The sequence below is a fragment of the Protopterus annectens genome, chromosome 1.part1, assembly GCF_019279795.1.
Source record: "Protopterus annectens isolate FY-2018-M chromosome 1.part1, PAN1.0, whole genome shotgun sequence".
Lineage (NCBI taxonomy): Eukaryota > Metazoa > Chordata > Ceratodontiformes > Protopteridae > Protopterus > Protopterus annectens.
The window spans coordinates 1,809,109,396-1,809,121,912 of NC_056726.1; the positions used below are offsets into that span (position 1 = coordinate 1,809,109,396).

The 12,517-nt window shown below is 42.3% G+C and overlaps 1 protein-coding gene across 1 annotated transcript in view; it reads right to left on the bottom strand.

Annotated features, from left to right (window-relative positions):
- The window catches only part of TRIT1 (tRNA isopentenyltransferase 1), a 1,178,366-nt gene that overhangs the window by 434,844 nt on the left and 731,005 nt on the right, over positions 1-12,517 (bottom strand). The window contains exon 7 of the mRNA XM_044084772.1: positions 2,790-2,901. Coding sequence (XP_043940707.1) covers positions 2,790-2,901 — 112 coding nt within the window. The remainder of the gene's footprint in view (positions 1-2,789; positions 2,902-12,517) is intronic.

Here is a 12,517-nt window from a genome sequence, read left to right on the forward strand (position 1 = left end):
TCTACTCCAATATCATTTATTGTGGAGATGAACTATAAATCAAAGGTGTATAACTTGGGGTTGCTATTAATGACAAGTTACAGTGAAGAACACAATTTCATCAGTTATCAAATCTTTCTCCTTCCATCTCAAGAATATCTTTTCCATCAAGCACCTAACTCCTCCTGCAGTTGTCCATACTCTGGTATATGCTTGGATTCCTTCTACTTGGACTATGTAATGCTCTATATCTAGGGCTTATAGACACCTAACTTGAATACCTACAGCAGGGGTAGAACTCTCTAGCCCAGCTAGTTACTGGGGTATGTAGAGACAAACATATTATGCTGGTTCTGTACGAGTTGTTATGGCTTTGCATCAGACAATGTGTCATCCAGAAAGTTTTTATTCATGTATAGCTAATCCTGCAGGTTTTGGGTCCTCCTTATTTATAGGAACTGCTGGTCTGGAATCAGCTTCCTTGCTCTATTAATTAATCTTCAAAGAGAATACTGGACACAGCCTGATTACTCAAACAATCATACCTTTGCTTATCAGAAGCCATGCCTCTGGAACTCACTACCTAAATGGCTGACAGTCTCTCCAACACCAAGTAGCTTTAAACAGTCCCTACAGTTGTCTCTGTATGAGCTGTCTTTTGATTAACAACAGTTCTAAGTTCTGGAAAATTGCTGTTCATATGTTAATTATGTTTCAGTCACATTTTAGTTACTGTTTAATGTTTTGTGCTTTCTCACTTTATTTAGTCTGTTTTTCTTTTATTTTTTATTATTTATAACTTTTTAGCATTTAAGTAAGTAGGAAATTGAGTTTGAACTTGAGTCCTCTTAACAAGAATATTAACAGACTTGAACTCCTTATCAAGTGCAAAAGTAATGAAGCGCTGGGGCTTTTAGAACATACATGGGGCTGAAGAAATTACTTAAAAATCCAACTCGGATGTCCATCCAGAGGGAAACTCCATTATGATGGACAACAAAATAAGTGGCTAGCACTGCTTTCCTTTGAAGGCCCTGAGCTTGTGTTCTCCTGTGTACAAAAATAGTATCCTTTATGATATTTTCCACAAGAGGAGTGGCCCAAGTTTTTGACCAAAAAGGCACTGAGACACCTAAGAGGAAAGCCAAGAGACTACAGGGCTGCTTTAGGTTATAATTCGTCAGCATGCAGACTTCCCTGTAGGAGAATCTTCAGGAGGAAAACTAGAATGGAAACAGGTTTCCTTCCTCTTGTTTCCAGAAGTGGAATTTCTGACTCCTTTGATTCTGCAGTGGCAGACTATTCAAATGATGAATGCGGCCCATGTCCCTTAGTCTCAGCCTGTGAATATGACCATCCTGGGATAACAGGTGCTAACAGACAACCATTACAAGACTGATGATGCACTGTTGTATGAAGAGAAGACATGTGCCAAAGGATATGAATGACTAGGGGAGATCAGTGCTGGGCCCCAAACCAACACTAGGTAAATTACAACAAACAGCTGAACAGTATTCTCCTACACATGTTCTTCATTTATCATTATGAGCTGAGCAAACTCTCAAAGTCCAGTGTAAATACAGATGAATTTGAAGGTCTAAAGGTGGATACATGAGAATCTGTGGAGACCTTATCAAACCTCACTTATGAAAGGCCAATCACTCATTGGGAAGCAAAGTGCATTAATCCACTTGCCCCAGCTGCAGATCCAGAAAAATCCCAAGAACTCAAGGTTCTGTTCCATGACCTCTTGAGGAACTCAAGTGGTCAAACAAAAGGAGATGGAAAATGATTCCTAGGTACTGCTCCTAAAAGCAACTGCAGGGCTGCTTGACCTTATCTACATTATCACTGTCAGTGTCTCAACAGGTGGCACACTTGGCTTTGATGCTGCAAGATCAAAACACTGTCATTTCAGTTCCCATCTCAGATGGATGGAGTAATTTTCACTTCTGTGTGCCATTCTTCAGATGTGACTCATTAGCCTGAGTTGGTGAAAAATTCCATGGTATTTACTGAAAAGAGTAGGGAATTTCCACAGTACCCTGACCAGACTTCCCACTAGTCCATACAACTGCCACCTTGGAACTGCCCTGAAAAGAGGCCATTAGCATAGTGGGACTAACCTGGTCAACAAAAGATAAATAAATAAAATGAATAGTTGGTGAATGATGTCTCATTATAGGAGGATGGTAGGACAGGTAAAAGCAGAGCTCACTGCATGCACAGCAAATTCTGAAACAAAGACACATGTAAAGATCTTAGGCATTGTCTATGTATTCCTTGCTATATACTTGTCCTGTGCCTGCAAGAATACCCATGAAACTGGTTGCATCACCACCAGATGCTTCAAGTGTTTATCAAAGAAACTGTCAGACTGCATGGTTGAAATGTTGGCACAGAATATAACCTTCAGTGTTGGATTTGTCAGCATCTGTGGTGGTCTTAATGTGTGAGCCCATGAACCTAGTAATGCTCATATGTACTACAGGTTTAAAGCACTGAACATAGCGGCTTTTCAAACAATGAAAGCTGTGAGAAGATTTCAACTGTGTGAGGGGCCAGAATGAAACACTGGCTACAGAGGTATGTACATCTTTTAACACCAAAGCAGGAATTTAGAGTGTGAATCAAGACAGGGGGGCATAAGTATTAGATGGGCACAAAACGTAGATGGGCCCAGAAACTAAGAATGACCTCTATTAACAGTGGGAAGCAGGCATTCTCAAGATAACATAAGTGTTAATCTTTACAATATACTAACAACATTCTACAGTTACAAATGAAAGGTACGACTTGCACTGTCTTACCTATTTTCATTTAATTTCTGTTCATTGTAGCGCCTGTGGAACTCTTGCAACTCTTCCAGTAAACCCAAGGTAAGCATCTCATCTACTCGTTTATCTAGGCGTTCATCCAGAACTTTCAAAAGAAAAGAACAAAATCACAAATAAAAGTATTTTTACTGCCCACCATTAGCAGACAATTTTTGTCTCTCCCCCTCACCACCATGTTTTGTACTGTGTATGTGGCTTCTAACCCAAGACTATGGGCACTTACCAGAAAAAAATATGGTACAATTTTAGCCAATATTTCAAGATTCAACTTACATTTAAAATACTTAAGTATCACATGCAGTTTGTACATTATACTGTAAAAAGAATAGTGCACGTTGAAACTTGTACCTTCAGTGATGTTATTTCAGTCTTTTTGGGATGTTAAATTGCAAAAATGGAATCCAAGACACAGTGGGTGAGAGATGTTGAGACAGATGTGCAGGTACTAGTGACAAGACTTTCATAAAAAGAATACACTTATCCGTTACTCAGAGTAACAGCAGGTGTGATAGAGAAAAACTGACAGACATACTGCAGTACAGCAAGTTCTTGCAATCTCACTCCCTAGTCTATTTTGTGCTCAGCAATGTATGCATCCTCATAGATAGCTGAAGCTAATTTATTTGGCATGCCTGAGGCTAGAGCTGGTATAATATTTACATTAGCAAAGTAAAAAAAAGAAAAGTAAAAACAAATTTAAATGTAGTTTAAGAGCTTTAAACTAATGGATGCATAAGATAGGCTTTTATAAAAAAAATGATAAATCAGACTGACATTAAATAGACTTCAGAAAATAAATGGATATTAAGGGATGTCTTAAAGTGATCTCCACAATGCAGTCAGTTCTACAGGCACAGAGTTCAATAACAGGAAATTATGTCTATGTGTTCGAGTCTGAAACCGGAGAATCACTAACAACCCATAGCCTGTTGAGCATGCCTCTCAGCTGTCCAAAATTTCACAGAATATCCAGATTTTTGCCTTCTATGTTGGTCTTTTCCTCATAAAATTTGTAGTTTTCTGGCAAATCACTAAGTACTGAAGTCACTAAATAATGACTAACATTTGAGTTTCAGATTTCTTATCCTTCAGAAAATGGCCACTGATGCAAAACCTATTATTCTATCAAGGTTATAAGAACAATATTCAAAATCTGTCATCCAATTACTGCTGGCTTCACCCAGAATTCTTGCAGCAATAAGTTAAGAAGTGTGCTCTTGAGCTGAGCGGTCAAGAGTGTTAAGACAAAACTGATAAGAAGAAGCATACCCTGTAAGGACTAGCATGTTAATACCAATACCTTCTGTTACAATAAAAAGATAGCCCCCGGGATTCATGAAGCTTGCGCCAGGTGCAGGCGTAGCGTTGGTGTTCCAACACCAAATATGGCCAGCGAGCGATCCAGGTACGAGCTGTTTCCATGTGCACTACCTGCCTATGCTACACCCGCACAGTTCCCGGCTCCTGTATGCTAATTACCCCATTTGCAGCAGTGTAGCATGCAAATGAAGGTATTTAGTGATCCAGGAAGTGATGCAGGCATAGTGTAAGCATGCAGAAATGTAAACCGTAAAAAATGGTTTGCATTTTTGCAAACATAAAATCAGAGCCATGACAGCTGACCAAACACATGTATTATACTGTTAATATATGCCAATGGCTAAATATATAGCCATTGGCATAAAAAAATTTACAAAATATAAAAAGAACATTTAATTTTTTTTTTGTACCATCGCGAAGTTTAAGCACACGGCAACGGCGTGCAAATGGGATCGCAAGAAAAATAGAAAAATATAGAATAAAACTGCAATGTAACACATATCATGATTTCCCCATAATAGTTAATGGCAGGCATGTTACACCACACCATGATGCAAGGGTTGCTAAGGAACTGTGACAGTATTTTGCGCCGTAGCTAGGAATTAGTAGGCAATGCCATGCAAATGAGAGTAATAGTGAATCACAGATTCACCGCTGGTGTAAGTATGCACCTCACAGCATAGCGTTATAACACCAAGGTGTGCCCTTGAGATAAAAATGACATCAAGAGAGGGGTGTGTCACCCTTGCTGTAAGCAGATTGGAGCATTACCAATCCAGTTTTCCCGTAGCTAAGCAAAGCTGCAGGAAAGGGGTGTGTTGTACTGGCTATAGCTTTGCTTAGCTGAGAGTACACAAGGTAACCGAGTATGCATGTGAACGGAGATTAAAACGCACTTAAACTCGGTAAAGGGGTTTGCGCGGTGCGCACTGGAGCTGAAACAGGAAGGATATAGGAAAAAAAAAGGAAATGTTGCAGCAGGGAAATTGGAGTTCAAATGACTAATTAACACCTAGGAACCTACAGTGGGCCATTGACAGCAGCTAACAAGGCTGCAAGCAGCAACCTGTAGAACAAGAAAGGGGATGGGCTGCACTGCAGAAAGCAGTAAAGTGTCACAGCAGAACAAAGCAGAATTGCATTATATCAGCTACAAAACACATTTTGTAACACATGACTGGGTAGGGAAAGTACAAAACAAGAAAGTTGGCAGGTGGATGCATGCCTGACAATGGGAGGGGATCCGGGTTTAAAAGTGAATTAAAGGGCAACAGATTAATCAAGGCAGGCAAGCATAACTCCACACTACAGGCCCCACACTTGCAGTACTCAGTGTAAAACCCATAATTAAGATACCCTGCAGCTGGAATTGCTTATACACAGCCAATGACATCAGCAGCATCCATAGCACAATAGTATAAATTGTGAAAGCACCTCACACACACTTGTGTATTCCCATACACTCTGCACCATTGGTGTATACATACGGGGAACTTTTAATATGTACATGTTACGGGCTGCCATAGCTTTGATCCACCAGCATGAAGGTGGTGTGGAGGATGATGCTGACAACCACTTCAGGCACCAGAGGAGGAGAAGAGTGCTCAGACCCAGGGTAACCTACCAGGGGCTACATGATCTGGAGATAGTAGAGCATTACAGGGTGGACAGGGACATCCTACAGCAACTTGTGGAGCTGTGCCGGCCACTCCTCGGAGCCAGAACAAACAGAGGGGAACCCATCCCAGTGGATACGAAGGTATGTGTAAGCCTGAGAATACTAGCCACAGGTACCTTTCAAAGGCCAACTGGGGATATCATGGGGATCTCATATGCATCAGCATCCAGGGTACTTCACCAGTTCCTGGATGCCCTGTTACCACATGCCAATGAGCACATATACTTCCCCCGAACGCAGGAGGAGATGGCCAGCAATATGCGTCTCTTCCACCGTGTGGCAGAATACCCAGAGGTACTGGGTGCAATAGACGCATGCACATACACATCAAGTCACTACCCGGTGAGCAGAGAGGTGCTACATAAACCGCAAGGGATACCCCTCCATCAACTGTCAGGTCGTGTGCAATGACCGAGGCATTATCATGGATGTGTGTGCTGGCAGCCCTGGAAGCTATCATGACTCCCACATCTGGCATGCCTCACAGCTGTATCAGGTATTTGCCAAGGGGGACATCCCAAATGGCCACCTGGTGAGGGATGCTGGCTATGCACTGGAACCGTGGATGATGACTCCCATCAGAAATGCACACACACCCATGCAAGAACGCCATAATGAGGCACACTCACAAACCAGAATCATCATAGAGCATGTGTTTGGGATGCTTAAATCACAGTTCTGTTGCTTGGACATATCTGGTGGAGCCTTACAGTACTCTCCAGGCAAGTGTGCCCACATCTTCATAGTATATGCCATGCTACATAATATGATCCTGCAGAAACAGCTGCAGCAGGGACAGAATGGTGAAGGCCCTCACAGCCCACCACCATTGCCAAGGGCCCCACAGGCACAGAGGTACACAGACCATGAACACCCTGAGCCAGCCCCAGTAGGCAGACGGAGGCATGCCCAGTATGTCCATGCCTTGGCAAGGAAGGAACGTATAGCATACACACTGACAGTGTAGGCACCTAGGAACTGACACCTTTCTCCACCTGTACACACAGTAAAAATGGGTGGCACACACACAAGACTACCTGTAAATTGTCAAGTATAGGCAGTCTACTGTGTGCATCCAACATAGGCAGCCCTCAACTATTGCACACACAACTGCTACTGGCAAAAGGTAAGTCAACACCTGAACAGTATAAATTAAGCTATCAGCACATGCTGATACAGTATGTATAGGTTCATAGGTAGGTACTTGGCTAACTGCCCAAGGGCATTCATAACCCTAGCCAAAATGTGTCAGCTTTTGCCACCCCATTGATTAATTAACTGTCCCTCTGTGGAGCAGAGCCAATGGCGGGATCCCTGGCGTGTATCTACTGTTCCCCATCCATTCTTCAAGGTTTCTCTTGAAGAGTGTTAGTGAGGGGCTCTGTATAATGTAATTAGGGATGTTGTTCCAAAGCATGAGGAGTTTCTGTGACAGGAATCTGTCCCTCCAGCATGTTCTAGTTATTGTTGTGGCACGGTTTAGCTCACTACAATGTGTGGCCCACTGTGACATGGATTCCCATAGGTGGAGCATATCCTTTAAGCCTGAGTTGGACAAGGCTTTGTTGGCCAGCAGAGATCATCTCTGAGTAAACGAGATGCCACTGAGTAAAGCAGGAGTTATTCAGTCTGGCTGCATAGGACATATGTTTGAGGTTAGTAATCCCCTTGGCGAGGTATGTTCGTGGACCATCCAGCTGTTGGAAGTGTCTTCTGAGGTACATCCCAAATGGGTTATCATACTCTATGATGGGACTGATGAGTGACGAGTAAAGTGGCACTATAATCTCAGTATGTCTAGATGCGAACCCTTTAGTAATCAGATGGCCTACATACAAGGATGTCCTAACTACTTTGGAGATATGATTGTTAAAGGACAGATCACTATCTACCTTAGTCCCCAGTTCCCCTATTACCTCGTCTGTATTAAGATGGCTGCCACTTATGTGTTAATATGTGGGTGTTTAGTTTTTCCCAAATGGAATGACCATGCAGTTTGTGGCACTTAGCTTGAGGCCATGACTTTGACACCCTGTGTCAGTCTCTGTGAGGCCCTTTGAAGGATGTCTGTGTCAGCTGGACTGTCAATTATGGCTCCCAGTTTGCAGTCATTGCCAAACATGGTCTGCCATAGTCCACTTGTGTTTGCCTGTACCTCTGAGAAGTATATGCCAAACAGTAGGGGTCCCAGGACTGAGTCCTATGGGACACCAGTTGTGACTGGTTAAGAGTTGGACCTGGAGGCTGCTAGTCATACCATGTGGGTTCTGTGTGTAGTTGGCAACCCATCCTGTGATGTATGGGTTCATGTACAGGCTGGTGAGTTTATCAATAATACCTGAGTGGGGAATGGTGTCAAAAGCCTTGGCGAGGTCCAGGTAGTATGTGTGAACCACCTCTCCCTTCATCTAATGCCTTGGTGACTGTCTGTAAGATGTCAAACAGGTTCAGTAGGCATGATCTGCACTCAACCAAGCTGACCTGTGTTGGGTCAAGTGTTTGGAGGTTACCAGTGTCTTTGTTAATGAGTGCCATGAGGATGCGCTCCATAACTTTGCAGACCAGGCTAGTCAGGCTTATGGGGTGGTAGTTACCATGGTCAGCTGTGTTTCCACCTTGGTGGAGTGGAATAACCATTGATATGCATCATTGTATGGGCATGTAGCCTGTGTAGAGGCTGAAGTTGAAAAGCTTAATTACATGGGGGGTTAGTTTGTCTTGTAATGTTTGGAAGATGCAGTCTGAGACACCATCTGCCTCCACTGATGCTGTGTTTTGCCGTTTGAGATGGCTATTTCCACCTGTGTGTTTCTGATGTTTGGGATACTGTACTTTATGGGTTTTGTTGTGGGCTCTTTAGAGGGTGAAGTTTGCACTGAATGTATCTGCAAGGATGTTGGCGATATTAGTAGGTTTAGTATTTTTTGTGCTATATTGCACCTGCACAGTGCAAATGTGTGTGCTACCACCTAGATCCTTGACATAGCCAAAGAAGGCTTTGTGGTCATCTTTCGAATTCTTGCCTACTTTCCTGTTGAAGTTAGCCTTAGATGATTTCATGAGGGACCTAAGTTTCTTACTAATACTGGTCATGGATGTCTGACCTTCTTGGGATTTGCTGTTTTTCTGGACTACTGCCCTACTTCTGTTGTATAGCCTGTTTATTGCAGGGGTCCATCAGACTGGTGTCCTTGTCTTGGAGGAGCGAGTCTTGGTTTACCAGTGATGGCATGATCCATACATCCTTGTAGGTGCTTATAGAGTGCATTTGTAAATCTTTCTGTATCTTGAGCAGTGTTTTCCCTTACTGTGGGGGCTGTGAAACCTCCCACCTCTGTCTTTAGTAGTGTGAAGTTAGCTGTAGGAAATATTTTCACTGTGGTTACCTTGGGTGGGGGAGATGGTTGGGTGTGGAAATCATCAATGAATAGTTCATGGTCAGATCTAACCAGTGACCGGTTTACCTCTGCTGTGGTGCACCTGTCGCCCATGTTGGTGATTACCACTTCTAGTATGTTTCCACCTCTGGTTAGGCAGTTTACCATCTGATACAGGGCATTTTAGGTGATAAATTCCAGGAAGCACTGGGCCTGGAAGTGAGTACTCGAGTAAGTTTCCCAGTTAATGGTAGGGTAGTTGAAATCGACCAATACCAGGGTGTTTGGTTGGACTGTCATGTTTTCCACTGTCTCCAAGTAGGTGGAGTGGTGGTCATGGGTCATGGAGGGTGATCTGTAGCAGGCCACAGTTTGCATTTCAGTTGTGGCTGATGTTAGCTGCACATGGATGATCTCAGAGGTATCATGCTGCTCCACTAACCTGGAGGTGTAGGTATCCCTGATGAATATGGATAGACCCCCTCCATGTCTGTGTCAGTCCATGTTCTGTGGCCGAAATGTGTGGTATGGGTTGTAGCCCGGTAGTGCTGGTGTGCTCTCAGGAGCCTTAAAACAGGTTTCAGTTACTGCACAGATGTTGATGTTGTCCACACTGAGGAGTTCTGTGAGTGCGTGCATTTTGTGATTACAACTCCTGGTGTTGAGTAACATAACCCTCATTGATTTTGCTATTGTGCTGTTTACGGAGGTGGGATTCAGCTGTGAGACTTGCCTAAAAAAAGGCACCATGGGGGCGCCAATAGCCTTGGCCAGTATTCGATAGCCTAAGGCTGACACATGCAAGCCGGTATCGTATTGTTGCATGCATGTTTCCCATCTGTGCTTGTTTCTAATCTTTCCTGCAGGTAACCTACTGGTAAGCAATAGAAAGCCTTAAACTGATACAAGTCTTCTAGCTTCCAAGATAGGCTTTTGGAATGATTAAGTATCAGTGTTCTGTATGTTCTTTCTGTGCTTAACTGTTTTCCTGACTACATGGTGATTTTTCACTGTATATTGTGATCTGAAAGCTCTGTTTATTCACATATTATTTTCTGTGATGGCCTGCACTTTAGAGGTTCACAGATAGGTAGAAGGCTATCTGCCCAAGGGCATTTAGAAGCATAGCTACAGTGTGTTGGCTTTCGCTGCACCATTGATGAAGTAACTGAGCCTCTGTCAAGCATAGCCAATGGAGTGATTCCAGGCAGAGCTGACGGAAGCTGCTGAAGACTGGGGTGGTGGAGGGTGATAGGGGCACTTAGTGATCAAAAAAGGGCATGTTAACATGAAAACTCAACACCATTCAATTTCCCCAACAGGTCTTGCAGCTATAAAACTGGAGGGGCTCCCCCTCCACCTGGCTGTATGGTTCTGGGACACATGATCCCAGGGGTGTATATTCTGTTACCCATTCACATATCAAGGTTTCTCTTGAAGTATGTCAGTGAGGGGCTATGCCTAATGCAGTTAGGAATTTAATTTATAGTCTCTCATTTTATTTGTTATGTTTTGATTTCAAGAGTAAGTGAAGCTCAGTGGGTTTGGGCGTCGCTGCCCTTTGCTTAGCCTAGCTTACACACAGAAATCATCTAAATAGGAAATAGGCAAAAGCAACATTAATGTCAATAGTGTAATGGTTACAGCATACGCATAATATCTGTGCATTCGTGGTTCAAATCCCAATAAAGTCAGAGATGTTTTTCATGTTAAAAAGCATACCTTAACCACAGCTTGCATACTTAGGTAGTATTCTTCAGTATAATAAACATTTGAAACACCCATATAAACCCATGTGTGCCGGAGAGTAAAGTCATCAGAGACTGTAATGTTATGTAAGCACATAGTGAGATGTTACTTCAATGAAATGCATATACCCTGAGTAGTTAGCAGATGTGGCTGTGTTTGCGCGCACAGGTTATACATTTTTAAATTTTGTTTAACCGTGTTTAACTGCTGCTTTAACGTCGCACAAACACTTTTAAACATGCTTACAACTGCTTAAATGAGCCTTATTCTGGAGTAAAAAAACATTTTTAAAGCATTGCAGGTCTTGAACCCTGGACCATGCACACTATAGTCATGGGACATACCACTAAGCCATCTGAGCTGTATACATGTTTCATGGTCTTTAGACTACACCTTTTACTATAGGCATTCCATAGTACTGACCACAAATGCGTCAGTCACTTTGTGTACATATGTACAGTACATTGTAATGTACTGTAGTTTGTGAATCAACATATACAAGTCTACATATGTATAACTGTTAAAAATTAATACTAAATATACACACCCACACACATATAGAATATGTATAAAAGCAGTTCCTACACACCTGCATCTGCTATGTACACCCACCATCTCCTCCACACCCAAACTAATTACAACAATACATACTGTCATACCATAACCAGTTATTCACCCACTGTATGACATCTTCTGAAACCTTGACAAACCTGGACAGAGACACACTAACATGGCCCTATGTGAAATAGTTGCTGTTATACAATGGAACAGCTGCTGATGTTACAGGTTTTGTTTGAACTAATCCTGTTTCAGTGGGTTGAAAAGTAATTTCACCAGGAAGTGTTACCAATTACTGATTATCAGCACAATATGATACACATTTACACCAAACTAAAGATGTCTGGTGAGCACACTGTAAACCCCCTAACATTATATGCATAGCCATACAGCCTTGAGCTGGTCAAACATCCTGGCCAGACTGAAACATATGCAGAAGTATTAGGTACAGACAAACCCTACACATGCAAATATAACAGCAGTACTCACATTTAGACCAAATCTTCTAGGCATTACAAACAATATATTTGTGTTTGTCTCCATACAGCTGTTGCAACAGATTTCAGACAACACTTCCAGGCTGCCTTCCGCACAAGTAAGGCAAAGGGACAACGCCCAAGTGGAGTACTCAATTATACTCCACTGTTGCCATGATATTGGCTAATGGAGTAGCTGCACAGCCATTGTGCATGTAATTAACTACTTAGGAACACCAATTGGTGATCAGGATAACACATTTTACTGATGTCTAACTATAAAAGGATACCTTGTCACACATTCAAACCATCTGTATATACATGCAGAACAGTACAAAATACCCAACAGAAGATTGAAACACAAACCAAAAAAGATTAAAATACCAGTCAATAACACCTCCAATTACCAAGAAGGTATGTATAACATTTAGTATGTCTGTGTATGCAGTATCTGTTCTGTAATAATTACAGTGTAATCAATGCATATAGTGGAAATAGCTATCTTGTAGTGATGTATTGTTGAGCAGTAGTAATGCTTGTAGT